A 26,580-nucleotide genomic window follows, 5' to 3' on the forward strand; every position below is an offset into this window, starting at 1 on the left:
AGCAGCCATGGGTGTCAAAGTGCGAATCAGCTGATTTCGGCGTGCGGATCTGTGAGCCGAGCGCCAAAACTGGGCGCCATCATAGCAGCAATGCTATGATGCGTACCCTGCGTAGCGGTAATTCGGGACTCTGGCGGCTGCCAGACCCCGAATTACATCTCCCTCCGAGTTGCGACAACTCGGAGTGGGAATAGTATTTAACGCCGCCTCGGAGTTTATCGGCAGCAGGGAAAGCCGTCATTCAGCTCTCCCCGTGCCGAACTGAGCAGCACTGATATGACATGCACCCGTCAAAGTGTGTTTGATCAGACATGGAAAAAACATGACAGGTACTGAGCCAAGAGGGACAGCATTTCAGAAATGACAGAGCTTGCCAACTGTTTACAGGCTACAATGGTTACTGGGAACCTGAACCAAGTAAAATTACCGTATTTTCCGGACTATAAGACGCACCCAGGTTTGGAGGACAAAACCACACACACGTACACACACACACACACACACACGTGCGCACACACACACGTGCACACACACACACACACACACACACGTACACACACACGTACACACACACGTACACACACACGTACACACACACGTACACACACACGTACACACACACGTACACACACACACATGTACACACACACACACACGTACACACACACACATGTACACACACACACGTACACACACACACACGTACACACACGTACACACACACACATACGTACACACACACACGTACACACACACACACACACACACTTACGTACACACACACGTTCACACACACACACGTTCACACACACACGTACACACACACACAGGTACACACACACACAGGTACACACACACACGTACACACACACACACGTACACACACACACGTACACACACACGTACACACACACGTACACACACACACATACACATACGTACACACACACGTACGTACACACACACGTACGTACACACACGTACGTACACACACACGTACGTACACACACGTACGTACACACACACGTACGTACACACACACGTACGTACACACACGTACGTACACACGTACGTACACACACACGTACGTACACACACACACACGTACACACACACACACACACACACACACACACACACGTACACACACGTACACATACACGTACATACACACACACGTACACACACACGTACATACACACACACGTACATACACACACACGTACATACACACACACGTACATACACACACACGTACATACACACACACGTACATACACACACACGTACACACACACGTACACACACACGCACATACACACACACATACACGCACACGCACATACACACACACACATACACGCACACACACGTACACACGTACACGTACGTACGTACACACACACGTACGTACATGTACATACACGTACACACGTACACATACACACACGTACACTTACACACACGTACACTTACACACACGTACACTTACACACACGTACACTTACACACACGTACACTTACACACACGCACACTTACACACACGCACACTTACACACACGCACACTTACACACACGTACACTTACACACACGTACACGTACACGTACACACGTACACACACGTATACACACGTACACACACGTACACACGTACACACACGTGCACACACACACGTACACACACACACGCACACACACACGTACACACACACACGTACACACACACACGTACACACACACACACACACGTACACACACACACGTACACACGTACACGTACACACACGTACACACACACACTTCCTAATTTCTTATTCTTTTGCATGTTTGTCACACTTAAATGTCAGTCATTTGGACAATAAGACGCAGTGACTTTTTTTCTCCAGTTTTGGGGGGGGGGGGGGGGGGGGAGTGAGTCTTATAGTCCCAAAAATGTAGTTTTAAAAATAAACACATGATGTACCTGCAAATTAATACAATACTTACCTCGCCATCAGTTCCTCTAAGAAGCTCACCCTTTTCTGCTAACAATAATTCCGTCCAAGATCTTGTCAGAAATGAAAGCCTTAGGGCCCTTTTCCACTATATCAGTTGCTGTCGGTTATAACTGAAAGGACAACTGATGTGCAAGGTAATGTCCATGTTTTCCTATGGCTCAAGTGGGCGATGTTACAGTGTAAAAAAAGTGAAATGTTTTTTTTTCCCCTCTCTTTTTATGAAGCAGCCATCTTCAGCATTAAGATACAAGCTGATTTGCTGCATCCCCGCAGCAGAACAAGGTATTTACCCCCCTGAAATACCCTGGCAAAATTTCACGACTTTTGAAGTCGCAGATTTTGTTGCCCGGGAGAGTAGCTCTGCCTCTTATCCAGTCAATCTCCGCCTCTCTCCGCCCCTTTCAGGTAAAGAAGACTGAGAGAGGCAGAGATTGACTGGAGAAGAGGCAGAGCTACTGTGCACAGCTCTGCCTCTTCCAGGAAGCAAAATTCTGCGATCACAGAATTTTGCCTGGGTATTTCAGGGGGATAAATACCTCGTTCTGCTGCGGGGATGCGGCAAATCAGCTTGTATCTTAATGCTGAAGATGGCTGCTTAATAAAAAGAAAGGGAAAACGGAGTGCTGACATGGAAGCTGTTACAGAGGCATCACGATTGTTAAAATGTAGGATGGAGAATTCTATTGATCACAGTGGACAAACAAGACACGGGAGAGGAGAAAGAGATTGACGAGTAGACTACACTGGAGGTAAGTATGACCTGTGTATGGTTATATGGACTTTTATTTTTCAGTTCAGGTTTGCTTTAATTAGTTACTGCACCAAGTGCAGTATATCTACATCTCGCAGGACTTCATGTGAATAGAGATGGCTCGAGCCTCTGATTTTCGGTTCGCGAACCTAGAACACGAATTTCCGCAAAAGTTCGGTTAGCGCGAACTGCAATAGACTTCAATGGGGAGGTGAACTTTGAAAACTAGAAACATTTATGCTGGCCAGAAAAATGATGGAAAAGATGTTTCAAGGGGTCTAACACCTGGAGGGGGGCATGGCGGAGTGGGATACACTCCAAAAGTCCCGGGGAAAAATCTGGATGTGACGCACAGCAGCGTTTTAAGGGCAGAAATGACATTGCATGCTAAATTGCAGGCCTAAAGTGCTTTAAAACCTCTTGCATGTGTATACATCAATCAGGGAGTGTGCTTAGTGTACTGCTTCACACTGACAGACCAAACTCACTGTGTAACGCACCGCAAACAGCTATTTGTGTAGTGACGGCCGTGCTGGACTGGTGCGCACCATGGTGAGAGTGCAGGCCGTGGCGGTTTTCAAGCCCATATGCTCGCTTGGCTGTGGTAGCGTGATGACAGAACAGTGACTGTCCAGCTGATCGAATTTGGTCTGTCCACAATGAAGCAGCGACAGACCCCCCCCCCCCCCCCCCCCCCGAGACACTCATATAGCCGGCGGTCATAGCTTCGTTGCATCACCGCGGCAAGGTAACGATTACGAGGGGGAATTGACACATGTACATGCCTTTTTGTTTTGTTGTTGCAGCCAGAAAAATTAGGCAGGCATGTACACACACTAGAAAAAATTGATTGTTTTTGTTAGCGGCTGCCTTAAAAATTCAGGAATCCACCTGTAGTCCTGGACCCTGTTGGTGGTGGCGGAGAAGGCAGTCAAGTGGCCTGCAGGCAGAGATGCTGTGTGGGGAACGACTTAGTCTTGGGGCAGGCAGCCAGCCACACAGCGTGCAGGCAGAGATGCTGTGTGTGGGGACTGACTTAAGGCTCATACACACATCAGACTATAGTCTTTGGAAAATGAAAGATCACAGACCAATCTTACCACCCTTCATATAGTATGAGAGCCATACTCTACACAGTTTTTTCTATGGAACTAAACTCCACATCAGTAAAAAATCTTTGCAAGATGCTGCACACACAGATGCTGTACAGACACAAAAGATTAGCATCTGCAAAAGATCTGTTCCTGCCAAAGATCAATTCCTGCAAATTGCATTCATAGTCTGAGATCTGCAGATCATCATACACACCTTGTTTAACTGACATTCATCTGCAGATCAGACAGTCATCTGCAGATCTGAAAATCCATCCTGGTGGATCTGATCTGCAGATGAATGTCTGTTAAACAAGGTGTGTATGATGATTTGCAGATATCATAGACTATGAATGCATTTTGCAGGAACGGATCTTTGGCAGGAACAGATCTTTTGCAGATACTGATATTTTGTGTCTGTACAGCATCTGTGTGTGCAGCATCTTGCAAAGATTTCTGTCTGATGGGAGTTCAGCTCCATAGAATAGACTGTGTAGGTATGGCTCTCATACTACATGGAAGGGGGTAAAATTGGCCTGTGATCTTTCATTTTCCAAAGACTATGGTCTGATGTGTGTATGAGCCTTAAGTCTCCAGGCGGGCAGTAGCCCTCCAGGATCTATGCCTCATTTATTTTGATAAAGGTGAGGTACTAAACCCTTTTTTGTTTTTACTTAGGTGACTTCTCTTCTCGCTGACAATGCCTCCAGCTGTGCTGAAGGTCCTTTCTAACAGGACGCTTGAGGCAGGGCAAGACAGAAGTTTGATGGCAAATTGGGACAGCTCTGGCCACAGGTCAAGTCTGCGCACCCAGTAGTCCAAGGGTTCATCGCTGCTCACGGTGTCTACATCCACAGTCAAGGCCAGGTAGTCGGCTACCTGCCGGTCGAGGCGTTGGTGGAGGGTGGATCCGGAAGGGCTAAGGCAAGGCGTTGGACTAAAGAATGTCCAACATCACTATGAGATCGCTGGAGCGTCCTGTCCTTGCCTGCGTGGACATGGGAGAAGGATTACGGGCAGTGGTGCCTTTATTTTGTTGTGCTGTGACATCATCCTTAAACGCACTGTAAAGCATAGTTGCCAGCTTGTTCTGCAAGTGCTGCATCCTTTCTGCCTTCAGGTGAGTTGGAAACCTCTCCGCCACTTTGTGCTTATACCAAGAGTCTTGTAGCGTGGCCACCCAGTACAGCTCATTCCCTTTGAGTTTTTTTTATACGGTGATCCCTCAACAGGCTGGACAGCATCTGCACACAATTGGATGAAGACGTACTATCCATCTCCTCTTGCTCTTCCTCAGTGATGTCAGCTAACGAACAATACCACTGGAAAGTTGAGCAGCACAAGCCCCCTGCGATGCCTGCTGTGGTTGTTCTTCTGCCGCCTCCTCCTCCAAAACAACACCTTCCTTATCTGACTCCTCTTCCCCACACGACTCTTCCTCCTCCCCCCCTCTGTGCTGCCACAGGTGTTCAGGAAACATCTGGTTCTGATGAGAATTGATCCCACAACTCTTCCTCCTGTTCACATTCCTCCACAGCTTCATCCACCACTCTACGCACGGCACGCTCCAGGAAGAAAGCATACGGGATCAAGTCGCTGATGGCGCCTTGCCGTCTTCACTGCGACTCACAAGGTTTGTCACCTCAAACGGCCGCATGAGCCTGCAGGCATTTCGCATGAGTGTCCAGTGCTTTGGCCAGAACATCCCCATCTCCCCAGATAGTTGACTGTAGTTGTAGAGATACTGTTTGACAGCTTTCTCCTTTTGTAGCAGGCGGTTGAACACCAGGAGGGTCGAATTCCAGCGAGTTGGGCTATTGCAAATCGAGCTTCTCACCGGCAAGTTTCTCCGCTGAATATTGGCAAAACGTGCAATGGCCGTGTAAGACCGCCTGAAAAGCCCACACACCTTCCTGGACTACTTTAGGATGTCCTTTAAGCCTGGGTACTTACACACAAATCTCTGAATTACGAGATTCAGCACATGCAGGGTACATGTGTCAACTTTCCCAAATTCAAAGCCGAAATGAGATTGCTGCCGTTGTCACACACCACGTTGCCGATCTCCAGTTGGTGCGGGGTCAGCCACTGATCCACCTGTTTGTTCAGAGCAGCAAGGAGAGCTGCCCCAGTGTGACTCTCCGGTTTGAGGCAAGACATGTCTAAGATGGCGTGACACTGTCGTACCTGGCATGCAGCATAGGCCCTGGGGAGCTGGGGCTGTGTAGCTGGACAGGAGATCGCAACACCAGTAGAGTTGAACTGCCACTCAGCCGAGGAGGAGGACAGCGAAGAGGATGTAGCAGGAGGAGAGGAGGTGGCAGCAGGCCTGCCTACAAGCCGTGGAGGTGTCACAAGTAGGTCCTCTGCACAGCCACATACTTCCTGCTTGCCAGCGGTGACCAGGTTGACCCAATGGGCTGTGAAAGTAATGCACCTACCCTGATTGTGCTTGGCAGACCAGGCATCCGTGGTCAGATGGACCCTTGACCCAATGCTGTGTGCCAGAGATGACACCACTTGCCTCTCAACTTCACGGTACAGTTTGGGTATCGCCTTTTTGGAGAAATAATTGCGGCCTGGTATCTTCCACTGCGGTGTCCCAATGGCCACAAATTTTCGGAAGGCCCCAGAGTCCACCAGCTGGTATGGTAACAGCTGGCAGGCTAACAGTTCTGCCAAGCCAGTTGTCAGACGCTGGGCAAGGGGGTGACTGGCAGACATTGGCTTCTTCCGCTCAAAGATTGCCCTCACGGACACCTGGCTGCTGCTGTGGTCAGAGGAGCAGGAGCTGTTCACGGTGAGAGGCGGAGTGGAGGAGGGTGGCTGTGATTGTGAAGGTGCAAGGGAGAAAGCGGCTGAAGATGATGCACCTGAAGGAGGAAGAGGAGAAGGAGGGTGGCTTGGCTTTTGTGTGCTGCTTTTCCTCTGGTGCTCTTCCCATTGCAGTTTGTGCCTTTTCTCCATGTGCCTTCGTAAGGCAGTTGTCCCTACGCGTCTGTTGGCCTTTCCACGGCTCAATTTTTGGAGGCAGAGTGAACAGATGGCATTGCTCTGATCTAAGGCAGACACACTAAAAAATTTCCAAGCCGCTGAGCTCCCCTGGAGTGATGGCACTATGGTGGCATCAGCAGCTGATGTTGAAGGGCATGTTGGCTGGCTGTCCATAGGTGGCGATACATGGCGCCGGACACTGCCACCAGCTGTTTCTGAAGACGAGCTCCCCCTGCTTCTTTCAGCAACTCGTCTCCTCCTACTCCTCTCTGACTACCCCCTCTGAACTGTCCCCTTGGTCACCTTGTCTCTTAGGATCCCACGTGGCATCCGTATCATCACAATCCCCAGCTTCGCTTGCCTCAGACACCACCTCATAAACTGCATCAACAGCAGGTACTTCATCCTCCTCCTCCTCCTCAATGTCGCCTAACTCAGACATATGAGGTGGTGTAACTTGCTTAGCGCCTTCATCTGGTTGTAACAATAATGCCAGTGAATCAGTTAGTTCCCCACCAAATAACTCCTGCGAAGTGTCAAATGCAGGGGATGTGGTGCTTGTAATAGCGCTGGTGGCTGCGGAAGATGAAGTGTTCTGTGTTAAAATATTCAACCACGTCCTGACAATCTTTGGAGTTGATGGGACGTGCCTTCTTCTGAGCACTGTACTTTGGTCCAGGGCCGCACGAAATCACGTCAGCACGACCTCGAACAGACCTGCCGGGTGGCCTGCCTCTGGGTCTGCCCCTGGCTCTGCCTGTTGTTTTGTCCAGATCGAGGGGGATGAAGTGAAAGGTATGCACTTACTTGACTAATACAATGTGAAGTCACACAGGTGCAGTGAAAGGTATGCAGCGAATGGTATTACAATACAATGTGCAGCTGTCACACAGGTGCAGTTAACAGGTATGCACGGACTGGTATATTACACAGCGTGCGGTCACACAGGTACTGTGAACAATTATGCATTGACTGGAATCACAAATTTGCAGCTGTCACACACACACAGGTACTGTGAACAGGTGCAGTGACACTGCGTGTGCTTAGGTACGTAGGTGCACTGAACAGGTGGGTATGCAGTGATTGTTATTACAAATGTGCAGCTGTCACACACACACACACACACACACACACACACACTCACACGTACCGTGAACAGGTGCAGTGACACTGCGTGCGCTCACTTAGATAGGTGCACTGAACAGGTGGGTATATGCAGTGATTGGTATTACAAAAGTGCAGCTGTCACACACAGGTAGTCACTGAATGTGCTGGGCCCTGGCAGTGGCACAGTAGGAATTGCCAAGGCTGTATATGCAATGCAACACGTGTCTGTGGGACACACACACACAAAGAAAAAAAGATTACGAGAACAACATTAGCTCTCAAAAGAGCTGTTGAGGATGAGGAGTGCTTTTTAGCAATAAGATCAGCAAGAAGGAGCAACCTAACAAGCATGACACAAGAGCCTAACTAAGCTTTCCCAATGTCAGCAGCAGCAAGGTTCTCTCCTTTCTTTAATTACTGCCAGCACATGAATGAGTGAAATGCCTGACATTGCCTGCATTTTATAAGGGGGGGGGGGCTCCAGGAGGGAGCGTAGCCTGATTGGCTACCCTGTGCCTGCTGACTGTGTAGAGGGTCAAAGTTGACCCTAATGATGTAGTATGGGGGGCGGGTCGTACTCGCATAAAGTTCGCGGTTCACCGCAAACGCGAACCAGCAGAGTTCACATGAACAAGTTTGCGTGCGAACCGTTCGGGCCATCTCTACATGTGAAGTCCCAGAGGTGTAGATATTTGTCTACCGTCGCTACAATGATTTTTTTTTTCCCCATTTTTTTTTTCTTATTATTCCTATTAAAATGCATTTAGGATAAAATAATTCTTAGCTTAATGTACCACCCAAAGAAAGCCTAAATGGTGGTGAAAAAAAAGGATATAAATCATTTTGTTGTGATAAGTAGTGATAGAGTTATTGGGAATGAACGGGAGGAGAGCTGAAAGGTAAAAACTACTCTGGTCCTAAAGGGAAAAAACTCTTAGTGGTGAACTAGTTAAAGTGTACTGTGAGGCGACCAGTGTAATGTGGTAACTGCGGGGCAGCATGAGTCATGGATGTCAAAATCGGGAGAAATCTAAACAAAGCATCCACAGTTTCTGTGATTTTTGTTAATTGCTAAGAGGGGGGAAGGAGGGGGGGTCACTGGTATTACAAACAAATTTAGAGGCAGTATTTCAACTGAAAGACCTTTCATCATATCTTCTTAATCTAGTTATGTCATTATTGATTCCCCTATAAATGGACTTGTTAAAGGGGAACAGTAGTGATGGGCAGCAGGTGGCGTAGTATGGGCAGCACGGTGGCGTAGTGGTTAGCGCTTTCGCCTTGCAATCTAATCCCTACCCTACTATGGTAGGGATTAGATTGTGAGCTCCTCTGATGCTGGGCATAGACGGTACGTTTATGCGCTGGAATCGAGCAGTTGGCTCAATGCCGGCGCGTCCGCGTGGATCGATTGCCGCTCGTCCCCGCGAGCGCTTCTTATAAGCCGCTCGTTTTTTTCTATTGTCCGCCCGCGGGGATCAAGCGCAGAATCGATCCGCCGCGGTGATCGGACCTGTCGGAAATTATCAATCGAGCCATCAGCGGCTCGACGTACCGTCTATGCGCAGCATGAGGGACAGTTAGTGACAAGACAATATACGCTGTACAGCGCTGCGGAAGATGTCGGCGCTATATGAATACTAAATAATAATAATATACAATAGAATGCAGTAAACTATTCAGGACACCCGCTCTTACATTAAATATCCTGGTGTCCGCATCAGAAACACTTCTTATAGCTCTAATATATATACACACATACACATAATATAAATATATATATATATATATATATATATATATATATATATATATATATATATATATATATATATATATATATATATATATATATATATATAATACAGTGGAGGAAGTAATTATTTGACCCCTCACTGATTTTGTAAGTTTGTCCAATGACAAAGAAATGAAAAGTCTCAGAACAGTATCATTTCAATGGTAGGTTTATTTTAACAGTGGCAGATAGCACATCAAAAGGAAAATCGAAAAAATAACCTTAAATAAAAGATAGCAACTGATTTGCATTTCATTGAGTGAAATAAGTTTTTGAACCCTCTAACAATAAAAAACTTAATACTTAGTGGAAAAACCCTTGTTTGCAAGCACAGAGGTCAAACGTTTCTTGTAATTGGCCCAACTCTTGAAGCAACCGTGCCGGCTAATTATTCAATCTTGCACTGTGAGAGACAAGTCGGCAAGGGTGGGGGGGTTGCCATATGCTTCAGATCCTCTTTGAACATAAGGCCCCTGCCCATAGGCCCCACTGAAACCTTTGAATGTCTTGCAGCTCAACTGTCAGCAGAAGTAAACATCAACATATTGCTCATATACCGCCCCCCAAAAAATGGTCCAGCCTTTCTTAAGGAAATATCTGAACTCTTATCCTGCCTAACAGTGGAACACCCTAGATGGATCATCCTGGGAGACTTCAATGCATGGGTGGATGATCACGACTCCCAGCTAGGAAGTGAACTACTTCTCATAATGAGTGAACTGGGTCTCTCTCAGGCTGTCAACCTCCCCACCCACACGAAAGGGCACACCCTGGATCTTATATTTCATTCCGGACTTTTAATATCACACATGGATATAAACCCAGTGGTATGGTCAGACCACCACACCATCCACTTCTCTCTGACAGCACCAGCGATAAAACACAGAGGGAAAGAACTCAAAAGATACCGTTCACTGAAAGATGTCTCACCCCAGCACGTTCAGAATATCCTCAACTTCGACGCATTAACCAATCATTGCGCAGACCCAGACTCCATGGTCCTGATATACAACCATGCAGTGTCATCTGCCTATGACGCCCTCGCTCCAGTTCGCATCAAACGGTCTACACCACTTCACTATGCACGGTGGTTTGACAGCTCACTAAAGGACCAAAAGAAAGAAGTGCGCAGACTAGAAAGGAAGTGGCGAAAATCTCAGAATTCAAAAGATAAACACACCCTTGTCTCTCACCTGGAAAGCTACCAAAATGCGATCACCAAGAAAAAATCCTCCTACCTATCACAGGAGATCGCAAAGGCCGCCAACAGACCAGCCCAACTATTCCGCACAGTTGATAGACTATGTAATCCATCCTGTCTAAAACCTACTATAACTCCCTCAAAGGAGCTATGCGAGAAATTTGCTTGCTACTTTGCTGACAAAGTATCTTCTATTCGGTCTCTCATTCAGTCCACAGCACCCAAGACTCATGCAACTAATGGAAATAGCTGCAAAAACAGCCTAACACCCTGGACTGACTTCAAAAGTATTAGTGAGGAAGAGATCTCAGACATCCTCTGTCGTCTCCGCCAGACAACCTGCGACCTGGACCCTGGACCAACTAAACATATGCTGAAATGTTCTGACCTGCTTGGTCCAGCATTTCACAAAATAGTAAATTGCTCTCTGCAAGCAGGGAGGTTTCCTACCTCTCTAAAAGAAGGAATCATCAAGCCCCTTCTTAAAAAACCTTCCACGGATCCAGATGCTATGAGCAGCTACAGACCTGTCTCCAACCTCCCCTTCTTAGGTAAAGTTATTGAAAAGGCTGTCTATCTGCAACTTGAAACCAGGCTGTCAGTAAACAACATCCTGGACCCTCTACAATCTGGCTTTAAGAAACACCACAGCTGTGAAACGGCCCTCATCCAAGTCTGCAACGATCTGCTCATGGCAAGGGACAGAGGGGAATGCTCCATCCTAATCCTGTTGGATCTCTCAGCTGCTTTTGATACAGTTGACCATGAAATCCTGCTTAACAGACTGCAGGAGTACTGTGGCATCAGTGGATCAGTCCTCCAGTGGTTCAGATCATTCCTGACTGACAGAACACAGAGAGTATGCCTAGGACCTATAATGTCCAAACCTGCACCTCTACAATTCGGAGTGCCACAAGGATCAATCCTATCCCCTCTGCTGTTTGCAATCTACATGTTGCCACTCGGTACACTTATCCAACGACATGGCCTGACGTACCACTGCTACGCCGATGACACACAGCTATACCTGTCCTTCAAACCTGGTGGAACAGACCCTACCCCAAAAATAAACTCTTGCTTAGCTGAGCTTCAGGCATGGATGAATGATAACTGGTTGAAACTGAATGCTGACAAAACTGAGGTCCTGTTTGTCCAAAGCCAGTGCCCGCCATCAAAACCGCTCTATCCTAAAGCAACACCAATCAGGATTGGGAATTCAGACATAAACAGCTCCAACCTTGTGCGCAGCCTTGGCGTACTAATCGATGGGGAATTGAGTTTCAGAAACCAAATTTCATCTGTAGTTAAATCTTCCTTCTTTCATCTGAAGAACATTGCAAAGATTAAACATCTGATTCCCCCAGAGGATCTTCAAACCCTGGTCCACGCCTTCATCACATCACGGCTGGACTACTGCAATGCCCTTTATGCTGGCCTCCCCAAAAAGGACCTGCGTCGCCTGCAATTAGTGCAGAATGCTGCTGCCAGATTGCTAACAAACCAGCCTCGCCACTGTCACATTACACCGATCCTTCGCTCACTGCACTGGCTACCAGTAGAATGGAGAATACTCTTCAAGATTGGACTGCTGACATTCAAATCCCTGCACAATCTGGGCCCTGGATACATGAAGGACTTGCTGAAGCTGCACCACACCTCTCACAACCTCAGATCAGCAAGTTCTATAAACTTGGTCACTCCAAGAGTGCACCTCAAAAAATCTGGAGACAGAGCCTTCTGTCATGCTGCCCCTACTCTTTGGAACTCCCTACCACACCCAGTAAAGACAGCACCATCCCTGGAGCTATTCAAATCCAGACTGAAAAGCCACCTGTTTAGCCTGGCATTTCCAGATTTATAAAATTCTTCCTCTGTACCACGATGGTCGGAGCCATGCTTATGCGCTTTGAGTCCCACGGGAGAAAAGCGCTTTACAAATGTTATTTGTTGTTGTTGTTGTTGTAATTGATGACCAAGTTTGCACACATTTTAGGAGGAATGTTGGTCCACTCCTCTTTGCAGATCATCTCTAAATCCCTAAGGTTTCGAGGCTGTCTCTGTGCAACTCTGAGCTTGAGCTCCCTCCATAGGTTTTCTATTGGATTAAGGTCCGGAGACTGACTAGGCCACTCCATGACCTTAATGTGCTTCTTCTTGAGCCACTCCTTTGTTGCCTTTGCTGTATGTTTTGGGTCATTGTCGTGCTGGAACACCCATCCACGACCCATTTTCAGTTTCCTGGCAGAGGGAAGGAGGTTGTCGTTCAGGATTTCACGATACATGGCTCCGTCCATTTTCACGTTAATGCGATTAAGTTGTCTTGTGCCCTTAGCAGAAAAACACCCCCAAAGCAAAATGTTTCCACCCCCATGCTTGACGGTGGGGACGGTGTTTTGGGGGTCATAGGCAGCATTTTTCTTCCTCCAAACACAGCGAGTTGAGTTAATGCCAAAGAGCTCTATTTTGGTCTCATCAGACCACAGCACCTTCTCCCAGTCACTCACAGAATCATTCAGGTGTTCATTGGCAAACTTCAGACGGGCCTGCACATGTGCCTTCTTGAGCAGGGGGACCTTGCGAGCCCTGCAGGATTTTCATTCATTGCGGTGTAATGTGTTTCCAATGGTTTTCTTGGTGACTGTGGTCCCTGCTAATTTGAGGTCATTCACTAACTCCTCCCGTGTAGTTCTAGGATGCTTTTTCACCTTTCTCAGAACCATTGACACCCCACGAGGTGAGATCTTGCGTGGAGCCCCAGAGCGAGGTCGATTGATGGTCATTTTGTGCTCCTTCCATTTTCGAACAATCGCACCAACAGTTGTCACCTTCTCTCCCAGCTTCTTGCTAATGGTTTTGTAGCCCATTCCAGCCTTGTGAAGGTCTACAATTTTGTCTCTGACATCCTTGGACAGCTCTTTGGTCTTTCCCATGTTCGAGAGTTTGGAGTCTGATTGATTGATTCTGTGGACAGGTGTCTTTTATACAGGTGACTAGTTAAGACAGGTGTCCTTAATGAGGGTGACTAATTGAGTAGAAGTGTCTAACCACTCTGTGGGAACCAGAACGCTTAATGGTTGGTAGGGGTTCAAAAACTTATTTCACTCAATGAAATGCAAATCAGTTGCTATCTTTTATTTAAAGAGAACCCGAGGTGGGAATTACTTTTACTATTGGGGCACAGAGGCTGGTTGTGCGCACTAAGACCAGCCTCTGTTGCCCCATCGTGTGCCTCCATGTCCCCCCTGCTCGCCGCTATACCCCCCGCATTGCTGGCTGTGTCGCCAGCTCAATGTTTACCTTGCGCTGTCAGTCAGCGCCGCTCCCCCGCCTCCTCCGCATCGGCGCCACCCGCCGCGTCACTTCCCTCCTATCAGCGGGAGGGAAGGGACACGGGCGGGTGCGCCGATGCGGAGGAGGCAGGGGAGCAGCGCTGACTGACAGCGCAAGGTAAACATTGAGCTGGCGACACGCTGCGTGTCGCCAGCAATGCGGGGGGTATAGCGGCGAGCAGGGGGGACATGGAGGCACACGATGGGGCAACAGAGGCTGGTCTTAGTGCGCACAACCAGCCTCTGTGCCCCAATAGTAAAAGTAATTCCCACCTCGGGTTCTCTTTAAGGTTATTTTTCGATTTTCCTTTTGATGTGCTATCTGCCACTGTTAAAATAAACCTACCATTGAAATGATACTGTTCTGAGACTTTTCATTTCTTTGTCATTGGACAAACTTACAAAATCAGTGAGGGGTCAAATAATTATTTCCTCCACTGTGTATATATATATATATATATATATATATATATATATATATATATAGAGAGAGAGAGAGAGAGAGAGAGAGAGAGAGAGAGAGAGAGAGAGAGAGAGAGAGAGAGAGAGAGAGAGAGAGAGAGAGAGATGTCACTAACTGTCCCTCAAAGGAGCTCACAATCTAATCCCTACCATTGCCATATGTCTATATTATGTAGTGTAAGTACTGTAGTGTACTGTAGTCTAGAGCCTAATGTATGTGTGTGTGTGTATGTATATGTATATATATATATATAGATAGATATATAGATAGCCCTACCCTCCCACTGAGGCTTAGCCTACCTAGGCTGATTGTTATGCAGAGATCTCTTCCCCCCCCCCCCCCTTCTGAGCATTCTGGAAAACTGGATATATTTTCTACTGGCTTTAGATCTCTCAGTAAACAAACATTCAGCAGAGATAACCTGACAGTACTAAAGATGTTGACACCTGTGATAGAGTTCAGAATGTAAATATTTTGCAATGGGCAAATGCTGACTAAATAATTTATAAATGAATCTTCTATACAAATCAGTAATTTTATTCATTTTTTTTTTTTTTTACTACGGTTACTCTTTAACATTAACATGTTGTTTTCTCTTTGGCACGCCAGGTTATTGCATCTCTTGCAAAAGCTGCTGGCACCTACAGGGGACACCATGCAGCGGATCATCTGTGGACTGCGCTACAGGCGAAGTGTGTGTTGCTGCCGTCACTAATACTTTATTAAGTACGTTAAAGCTTATTCTTTACATAGGAACCATGTTATGTATTAAAGTGAACTTATCAGGTTAATGTGTGTAAACCTATACAAATAAGTATTTTTCTTGCTGAGAAAAATTAACCATATATTACTTTTCTCCTCTGTTGCTATCACTTACAGTAGGTAGTAGAAATCTGACAAAACCGACAGGTTTTAGATTAGTCCATCTTTTCATGGGGGATTCTCAGCAAGGCTCTTATATATTTTTTTTTTTTTATATACACATTCCCTGAAAAGGATTTATATATTGATGCTGGCCAACCTCCCTGCTCGCTGCACACTTATATTGGCAGCTGGACAGAGCAACCCCCATTCACTATGTGCTTTTGTAAATAAACAAAACCCTGAGAATCCCCTATGAGGAGATAGGCTAGTTGAAAAACCTGTCAGATTTCTACTACCTACTGCAAGTGACAGCAACATAGGAGAAAAGTAATTTATGGCTCATTTTACTATGGAAGAAACCAGGGCTGTGGAGTCGGTACATAAATACTCCGACTCCTCAGGTTAGGATTCCTCTGACTCCTCTAATTCTCATATTACAATCTTGTTGATTGAAAGTATGTAACATGAAATGCGTCTCTTAAATGCCAATGCTTAGGAATTTTAAAAGACAACTGAATTCAGTGATATGGAGGCTGCCATATTTATTCCCTTTTAAACAATACCAGTTACCTGGATATCTGGCAGATCTTCTGCCTCTAGACTAAAACTAGTCCTTGGTAAGAGTACTTGTAGAAGGTACAGACAGTAACAAAGAACATCTATCAGACCCTAGGCAATGTAACTGTGGGTACATGTAAGAGTGATGTGCAGGTACTCTGCAGGGGAATGAGGGTATTCTTCCTCTACTACACATTCTTCATGCACAATCTGAACATGGATCAGGTCCTAGTCAATGTAACTGTGGGTACATGTAAGAGTCATGTGCAGGTACTCTCCAGGAGAATGAGGCAATTCTTCCTCAATTACACATTCTTTAGGTACAATCTGAAGCAGGTTTATGGGTGATACACAACACCTCTGTGTTCAATATGCACAACATTCTCAGTGGATTCCCTGCAGCTCTGTGGGGAGTGCATATGTATTGTACTACTGTGTAACAAAGTAAACCTGAGACAGATGAAATTAAAGTTTTATACATACCTGGGGCTTCCTGCAGCCCCCTTTCAGGCAGGGAACACACTTGTCTTTCAGTTTTCTGCGCGCATTTTCCTGCATACTTTTTCTGCACACCAAGTGTGTTTCTATGCAGGAAAACGAGCGCGTTTTTCACAGCAGCTGATGTAGTTGATAGAGAAAACTAACAAAATGTGCAGAATCAGGATGCAGAATGTCAGTTTTTTTTCTGCTTGCGAACAACATATTAAGTGTGTACTAGCCCATTGATTAACATGAGGTCTCAGTTTTTCTGTGCAGAAAACGCGTACGAAAAAAGACAAGTGTGTTCCCTGCCTCAGGCTAACCAGTCCCTCGCTGTCCTCCTCCGCCACCTGGATCTTCTGCTTTGAGTACTTGAGCCAGTCGGGCGTAGTGCGCATGCACACACTCCGCCGCCAGGAGCATACTACACTTGCGCAGCACTATTGTGCAGGTGCAGAATGCTCCTGGCTGTGGGAGCGGCATGTGGCCCGAGTGCGCTGACTGGCTAAATTTCCGGGACTCGCAGAAGATCCAGGTGGTGAAGGACAGCGAGGGACTGATTAGCCTGAAGGAGGCTGGAGGAAGCCCCAAGTATGTATAAAACTTTTCTTTTCATCAGTCTCGGGTACCCTTTAATTCGTAGTCATCAAACCAAATTTTACCAACATATCAAATTATTTGATTTCATGAGAAAAAGGAGTGCATACATTTGCATAAACCAGCATCAGCGCAGAATTATTTCCATCTCATTGACCATCTCTATTAGTGACACAGCTACACATCAGGCTTTATTCTTACAGCATAGATGTTATTTAGTGTATATATAAGAGATTCCTGTGTACACATCATATATGCAGTCACAATCAGATTTGTATATCGGGGACTGCTTTACTGAAGCAGCACAAGTAGTAACTATTTTTGATTGGTTTATTTCATTTTTGTGGACTAAGCAGAGCTATTACTGTATATATATAATTTGATGACTATTATCTGAGAAATAGAACGTTTTTAACATTCTATTTTAATTACAGTTTCAATTAAATGGGAGTATGCGTTTTTTTCCGACTCCAGGTACCCAAAAATTGCTCCAACTCCACAGCCCTGGAAGAAATGCACTTATTTGTATGTGTTTACATATATTTTAAATTAACGATTTTCGCAAACTTGGTCCAGGGCTGTGGAGTCTGTGCACCAATCATCCCACTGCGTCTCCTCTAGTTTATGAAACAAACGACTTCAACTCCTCGACTCTGACTCCCCAGCCCTGTTTAAAGGACACCTGAACTGAGCACGATATGGAGGCTTTTATAGTTATTACACCAGTTGCCTGGCAGTACTGCTGATCTTTTGTGCATCAGTAGTGTCTGAATCACCACAAATAAGCATGTGACTAATGCAGCATCTGATCTGCATGCTTGTTCTGGGTCTATTGCTAAAAGTATCAGAGGCAGAGGATCAGCAGGTCAGCCAGGCATTGTGCATTGTTTCAAAGGGAAAAAAATTGTCAGCATATCCCTCTCACTTCAGTTGTGCTTAAACCTAATGATTTGGAAGTAGTAATTTTCACATCTCTATCCTGAGATGGTTCACTGGCCCTTATTTATACTTTCCTGGGTCGTTCTCCAGCCCCATGAAAACCGTGGCCTCCCTTGTCATCCACTTCGGCCCATCCATTCTGCAGCTATATCTCCCGGTAATCCGGGCAGTTGTGGGCTCGGCCGCACGCGCACCCCCATCGCGATCCCGTGGCCTGCGCAGGACACTCCCAGGGACAGGAGAGCGGTGGGGCGCATGCGCACGACCAAGCATGCCCATGACTGGCGGCAACTAACCGGATTACGGGGAGTCGTAGCACCAGAACGGAGGGGCTGAAGAGGACAACGAGGGAGGCCACAGTCTTCATGGGTCTGGAGTAAGCTCCAGGTAAGTATAAATAAGGGCCAGCGTACCATCTCGGGTACACATTAAGCCACCCCAGGGCTTAAAGGTTAAACACCAGTATTTGTTTCCTCCAGAGGAGGACGTTCAGAATGTTACCTTCCAGGAATCTGTGGAGGTTTCCGGAGTATGTCTTGTTAATTCAGCCCACAGTCATCCTATCCTATGGAGGCGCCTATCAGTTTAGCCTAACCGGCAGACCTATACAACAGACTAGGCCATCTTGACCAAAAGGCTGGTCCTAAAAATGACTGACCTAAAAATAACTATTTAAGCCGGGGCGTAGCTCGGAATGACTGGGCCCCATAGCAAATTTATGCCCCCCCCCCCCATCCTATGTATCCCATTGCCTGAAGGCAGAGATAAAGCAGTAAAAGATGAGGGGGAGGGGGGGGGGGTGGCGTCCGTAAGCCCTAAATTGTTAGCATCTTCTAAACGCAATGACGTAGCTATATTGCATCATCACGCTAGTGCCACGTTACTCGTGCGCAATAGAACTTTTGGTCTATAAAACAGCCGATTACCTCAATGTCTACTGGCCATCTTCCTTCTTTATAAAGTTTACAGGTGTCTAATGGCCCCCTATAACCCATATACAGTTCCCTGGTGTCTAGAGGTTCCCACCCTCCCCTATACAGTTCTCTAGTGTTTAGTCCTTCCCCTCTACCTCCCTATATGGCTTCCCTGGTGTTCTAGGGCTTCACCTCTAATATAGCATCCCTGGTGATCTAGAGTGGGCCAAATATAATGCAGTAGGGAAGCCACTTGTGGGCCAAATTGAATGACTCGGAGGGCCAGATTTGCCCCATGGGCCGAAGTTTGACATGTATGCCTTAGACTATGATGGACCTATGATGACTGTGGTAGGGATTAGATTGTGAGCTCCGCTGAGGCACAGTTAGTGATAGGACCATGTGCAGAGCTGATACTTCCATGCAGCAACATGAACCATGTGCTCAAGGCAGCGTTAATTAGAGATGGCCCGAACGGTTCGCCGGCGAACTTGTTCGCGTGAACCCCGGGGGTTCACGTGGAACCGCGAACACATAGCGAGTTCGACTTACCCCCTATACCACATCATTGGGCTAAATTTTGACCCTCTACATCACAGTCAGCAGACACATGGCAGCTAATCAGGCTGCACTCACTCCTTGACACCCCCTTCCCTTATAAAAGGCAGCAGCATCATCCATTTTCTCACTCTGTCTGCTGCCTGCTTAGTGAGAGAAGGGAGAGACATTGCTGGAGAGATAGGAAAAGCGTTAGTTAGCACTTGTTAGCTTGCTCCTTGCTGATATTTGTTGCTGAAAAGCACCACAAAAAAGTTCTTTTGAGAGCTAATGTTCTTGTGATTTTTTTTAAATTTTTTTTTTGTGTGTGTGTGCCACTGACACTGCATATATAGAGACCTGTCTGTCGCAGCTGGCCCTTGCTAATTGCTATACTGTGCCATGCCCAGCACAGTCAGTGCATACCTTTCACCGCATCTGTGTGACTGCACATTGTATTATACCACCAGTCAGTGCATATCTTTCACTACATCTGTGTGACTGCACATTGTATTATACCGTGTTTCCCCGAAAATAAGACACTGTCTTATATTAATTTTTGCTCCAAAAGATGTGCTAGGGCATATTTTCAGGGGATGTCTTATTTTTGGGGAAACACTGGTAGTTTTCCTATACAAAATGTACTGTATATACTGCATGCCATGCTGAAACACAAGCAGCATGCACAGAGCTTATAGTTTGCAGATATTTGCTCTCGCTTACAAGAAATTGATTCTGCTGATCATGTGGGTCAGAATCTATTTCTTCAGTCAGGCTCCCCAGAGCTACGATAGGATAAGCTGTGTGCCCTGGAAAGAGGTGAAGTGTTGCTGATGCTCATCAGGACAGATCAGGAGGGCTGGCTCCAACAAAAACACAAATTACCTGACACACATATACAGGATCTTCTAAAAAAATTAGCATATTGTGATAAAGTTCATTATTTTTTTGTAATGTACTGATAAACATTAGACGTTCATATATTTTAGATTCAAATACACACAACTGTAGTAGTTCAAGCCTTTTATTGTTTTAATATTGATGATTTTGGCATACAGCTCATAAAAACCCAAATTTCCTATCTCAAAAATGTAGCATATTTCATCCGACCAATAAAAGAAAAGTGATTTTAAAACAAAAAAAGTCAACCTTCAAATAATTATGTTCAGTTATGCACTCAGTACTTGGTCGGGAATCCTTTTGCAGAAATGACTGCTTCAATGCGGCGTGGCATGGAGGCAATCAGCCTGTGGCACTGCTCAGGTGTTATGGAGGCCCAGGATGCTTCGATAGCGGCCTTAAGCTCGTCCAGAGTGTTGGGTCTTGCGTCTCTCAACTTTCTCTTCACAATATCCCACAGATTCTCTATGGGGTTCAGGTCAGGAGAGTTGGCAGGCCAATTGAGCACAGTAATACCATGGTCAGTAAACCATTTACCAGTGGTTTTGGCACTGTGAGCAGGTGCCAGGTTGTGCTGAAAAATGAAATCTTCATCTCCATAAAGCTTTTCAGCAGATGGAAGCATGAAGTGCTCCAAAATCTCCTGATGGCTAGCTGCATTGACCCTGACCTTGATAAAACACAGTGGACCAACACCAGCAGCTGACATGGCACCCCAGACCATCACTGACTGTGGGTACTTGACACTGGACTCCAGGCATTTTGGCATTTCCCTCTCCCCAGTCTTCCTCCAGACTCTGGCACCTTGATTTACGAATGACATGTAAAAGTTGCTTTCATCCGAAAAAAGTACTTTGGACCACTGAGCAACAGTCCAGTGCTGCTTCTCTGTAGCCCAGGTCAGGCGCTTGTGCCGCTGTTTCTGGTTCAAAAGTGGGTTCATGCTTCCATCTGCTGAAAAGCTTTATGAAGATGAAAATTTTATTTTTCAGCACAACCTGGCACCTGCTCACAGTGCCAAAACCACTGGTAAATGGTTTACTGACCATGGTATTACTGTGCTCAATTGGCCTGCCAACTCTCCTGACCTGAACCCCATAGAGAATCTGTGGGATATTGTGAAGTGAAAGTTGAGAGACGCAAGACCCAACACTCTGGATGAGCTTAAGGCCGCTATCGAAGCATCCTGGGCCTCCATAACACCTGAGCAGCGCCACAGGCTGATTGCCTCCATGCCACGCCGCATTGAAGCAGTCATTTCTGCAAAAGGATTCTCGACCAAGTACTGAGTGCATAACTGAACATAATTATTTGAAGGTTGACTTTTTTTGTTTTAAAAACACTTTTCTTTTATTGGTTGGATGAAATATGCTAATTTTTTGAGATAGGAAATTTGGGTTTTAATGAGCTTTATGCCAAAATCATCAATATTAAAAAAAAAATAAAAGGCTTGAACTACTTCAGTTGTGTGTATATGAATCTAAAATATATGAAAGTCTAATGTTTATCAGTACATTACAGAAAATAATAAACTTTATCACAATGCTAATTTTTTGAGAAGATCCTGTACAGGACTGTAGAACTCACATTATACTGCTGCTCTCCTGTATCCAGGCTTTGTATTGAGCATGACTTGCTTTTGTTATGTGGGTGCTGTTTGTTAGGTAGGGCTTACATTTGGGGGGATGTCTTATATTTCAAGAATGCTAGGTATTCCTGGTAAGGCTTCTTCTCAGGGGATGTCTTACTTTAGGGGAAACACGGTACCAGCAGTCAGTGCATATCTTTCACTGCATCTCTGTGACTGCACATTGTATTAGTCCAGTCAGTGCATACTTTTCACTTCATCCCCCCAATATGGACAAAACAGACAGAGCCAGAGGCAGGCCACCTGGCAGGTCTGTTGGAGGTCGTGCTGGCGTGATTTTGTGCAGCCCTCGACCAAAGTACAGTGTTCAGAAGGCACGTGCCATCAACCCCCAAGATTGTCAGGACGTAGTTGACTATTTAACACAGAACACCTTATCTTCCTCAGCTTCCGCACGGAACCATGACATATCTTCCTCCTCCTGCTCTGATTCTGGCACCCAACTTAACACTCAGCCAGCAGCCACCACTGCCACTACTAGCACCACATCCGCTCCATTTGACAGTTCGCAGGAGTTATTAGGTGGGGAATTAACTGATTCACAGCCATTATTGTTACAAGATGAAGGTGCTAAGCATGTTACACCACCTCATATGTCTGAGTTAGGCGTCAGTATGGACGTAAGGTGTGAGGATGATGAAGTACCTGTTGTTGGTGCAGTTTTGGAGGTGTCTGATACAAGCGATGCTGTGGAGGATGATTATGATTATGATGAGGATACTGCCATGGATGTCATGTGGGTTCCCAATAGACAAGATGAACAGGGGGACAGTTCAGAGGGGGAGTCAGAGAGGAGAAGGAGGAGAGGAGTTGCTGAAACAAGCAGGGGGAGCTCATCGTCAGAAACAGCTCGTGGCAGTGTCCGGCGCCATGTATTGCCACCTATGGACAGCCAGCCAACATGCCCTTCAATGTCAGCTGCTGCCGCCACCACCAGAGTGCCATCATCTCAGGGCCCAGCGGTGTGGAAATTTTTGTGTGTGTCTGCCTCAGATGATAGCGATGCCATCTGTACTCCAGAGAGGGCATTTTCTGGCCAAAATACTGGACACTCATGCATAATGCCTGCAGGCTCATGCATTCGTTTGAGGAGGTGACAAACCTGGTGAGTCGCAGTAAAGGCGCCATCAGCGACTTGATCCCATATGCTTTCTTCCTGAAACGTGCCGTGCGTAGAGTGGTGGATCAAGCTGTAGAGGAGTGTGAACAGTTTTTTTTTTTTTTTTTTTTTTTTTTTTTAGGAGGAGGCAGAACAACCGCAGCAGGCATTGCAGGGGGCTTGTGCTACTCAGCTTTCCCGTGGTATTGTTCATGGCTTGGGGGAGGAGGAGAACTTACCTGACATCACTGAGGAAGAGCATGAGGAGATGGCTAGTAAGTCGGCATCCAACTTTGTGCAGATGGGGTCTTTCATGCTGTTACTCCTGTTGAGGGACCCCCGTATAAAAAAAAACTCAAGGGGAATGACCTGTACTAGGTGGCAACGCTACTAGACCCTCGGTATAAGCACAAAGTGGCAGCGATGTTACCAAATTACCAGAAGGCAGAAAGGATGCAGCACTTGCAGAACAAGCTGGCAACTATGCTTTACAATGCGTTTAAGGGTGATGTCACAGCACAACGGAATAAATGTGCCACTGCCAGTAATCGTCCTCCTCCTCCCATGTCCACGCAGGCAAGGACATGAAGCTCTAGCGATCTCATGGTGATGTCGGACATGCAGACATTCTTTAGTCCAACGCCTCGGCTTACTCCTTCCGGATCCACCCTCCACCAATGCCACGACTGGCAGGTAGCCGACTACCTGGCCTTAACTGCAGATGTAGACACTCTGAGCAGCGATGGACTACTGGGTGCGCAGGCTTGACCTGTGGTCAGAGCTGTCACAATTTGCCAACTTCTGGCTTGCCCTGCCTCAAGCGTTCTGTCAAAGGACCTTTCAGCACAGCTGGAGGCATTGTCGGTGAGAAGAGAAGTCGCCTAGGTCAAAAAAGTGTTCAGTACCTCACCTTTATCAAAATGAATGAGGCTTGGATCCTGGAGGGCTACTGCCTGCCCGAAGACTAAGTCGGTCCCCACACACAGCATCTCTGCCTGCCGACCGCTGCTGCCTGCCCCAAGACTAAGTCAGTCCCCACACAGCATCTCTGCCTGCAGGCCGCTTGACTGCCTTCTCCGCCACCACCAACCAGGTCCAGGACTCCAGGTGGATTCCTGAATTTTTAAGGCCGCTGCTAGCAGCAGCTGCTAAAAAAAAACTAATAATTTTTCTGGTGCGTGTACATACTTGCCTAGTTTTTCTGGCTGCACTGCGGCTGCAACAACAAAACAAAAGGCATGTACATGTGTCAATTCCCCTTCGTGATCGTTACATTGCCATGTTGAAGGGGCCTGTGTATCACAATGAAGCAATGACCTATATGAGTGTGTTGGGTGGGGGGGGGGGGGGCACACCCAAGATAAGGTCGTTGCTTCATTGTGGACAGAGCAAATTTAATCAAAGAGGAAAATGAAGCGGCGATGTAGTGTGGCTAAAGCGAGGGTGAGGAAGATCACTTATGTGGTGCACCCTGGTCCCCCAGGTATCTACCCCCAGAATAAGAGCAGAGGCAGCTTTGTGGTGAGCAGCAGCCAGCCAGGAGCAGAGCCGCAAGATGAAATCCAGTCCCGCTGTGGTGCAGAGACAGCAGCTACTCATTGGAGAGACGGCGGCCTTGGATGTCAGCAGCTCTCACATCCAACATTTCTACTCCTACTCCAGGGGCAGCCTACAGCAGGATTTACAGAGGATTACCAACCCTCAGTGGGATCGCCAATCCCCGTCCGTGGGGTAGTGAGGGATGGGGCATGTCCGCAAAATGTTTGCTTCTAGGGGGAGGGGGGGGCATCCACAATATGTTTGCTTCAAGGGAGGGGGGGGGGGTGCATCCTCAAAATGTTTGCTTTGGTCTGCAAACAATCTAGAACCGGTCTGGCAACTAAATAGCCCACCTGTCAAATTTGCCTACATGCATTGACAATAGCCTAGGCGTCGGGTTAGCTGATTGTGTGTTGTGTAAAAGCACTGTGGAGTTGTCAGTGCGATATAAATACTAAATAATAACAGTAAATAAGGCTGCCTTCATATCTGTCTCACTACACTGTAGTAGTGACTGTAGTGACTACAGGATCATTTTAAAGTAAAATTCTACTTTTGTTGAGGAATAAAATGGCACAAACCAGGTGTTGAACGGCATTACTTGAGGTGTGCAGGAAGAATACAGCTGACTACTCCTACAAGAGAAGGGGGGGTTACTGTGGTGGTATTTGGCAGTCCAATATTTAAAGCGGACCTGAACCAAGAATTTCCTCTCTGGTCTAAAAGATACGCAACAGCATAATAACCTTAAAGAAAAATATTTCTTTGTTACAACAGATACAAATCTGCAGTGTGTCTACTTCCTGCTTTCATGGAAGCAGACATAGGGTTAACGTCCTGTTTACAAATGAGCTGCTCTGCCAAGGCAGAGGAGTTTACTGAGCTGACACAGCTGAGATATCAAATTACAGTTATTAGTCACAGATGAGGGGGAATGAGACAGTCTAAACTCTCTAAATACCTACAGGGTGCATTTCTCTGTTTTTTCCTTCTGTTCTGTGCAAGAGTTCAGGTCCACTTTAAAAAGTACACAAAGTTATTTTGACTTTATCATTTAAACAAAATGCCATTTGACAGTTTTAGGCATTCATACAACTTGCTGCACATTGATATGAGTAGATACTTTTCACCTTCTCAGTAAATTTCAAAACCACTTAAAGGGGCACTATGGCGAAAAACTGTAAAATTTAAAATCTGTGCAAACATAAACAAATAAGAAGTACGTTTTTTTCCAGAGTGAAATGAGCCATAAATTACTTCTCTCCTAAGTTGCTGTCACTTACAGTAGGTAGTAATCTGACAGAAGTGACAGGTTTTGGACTAGTCCATCTCTTCATGGGGGGGATTTCTCATTTTTTTGGGCCCACTTTGGGCTCTCTTGAAAGTGACCCTGAAGCGAGTAAATACAGAAAAAAGACTTACTTGCCTAAAAGCAGGAAGGCTCTGGATCCTCTGGAGCCCTCCAGGTCCTCTCTCCATTTCCAGGTCGCAGCGCTGACCTCCGCAGTGAAATGATTTGGCAGGTTGAATATGTCATCTACCTTCAGAAGTACTTGTGTCCCAACGACAAGCTGATGTGCACGATGCACACGGGAATCTGCGCTCGTGCCTGCACAGTATGGATGCGCCCTTCTTTGGAAGCGTTCAGAGACTGGATTTATACATTTTGTGCCCCTAGGCCGAGTATGTTGTGCCTCGCCTTTCCTGTGCAGCAGCGCCCCTCCCATTCCATGTTCCGTCCCCTCTTCCATGTGTCAAAAGAAACAACAACTGAG

The 26,580-nt window shown here is 46.4% G+C and overlaps 1 protein-coding gene across 2 annotated transcripts in view; it reads left to right on the forward strand.

Annotated features, from left to right (window-relative positions):
• The window catches only part of LOC137521736 (phospholipase A2 inhibitor gamma subunit B-like), a 68,372-nt gene that overhangs the window by 16,568 nt on the left and 25,224 nt on the right, over positions 1-26,580 (forward strand). For both annotated transcript variants that reach the window (XM_068241401.1, XM_068241402.1), the window contains exon 2: positions 15,340-15,456. In XM_068241401.1, the coding sequence (XP_068097502.1) occupies positions 15,340-15,456 (117 nt within the window). The remainder of the gene's footprint in view (positions 1-15,339; positions 15,457-26,580) is intronic.

Source organism: Hyperolius riggenbachi, chromosome 6 (genome assembly GCF_040937935.1).
Source record: "Hyperolius riggenbachi isolate aHypRig1 chromosome 6, aHypRig1.pri, whole genome shotgun sequence".
Classification (NCBI taxonomy): Eukaryota; Metazoa; Chordata; class Amphibia; order Anura; family Hyperoliidae; genus Hyperolius; species Hyperolius riggenbachi.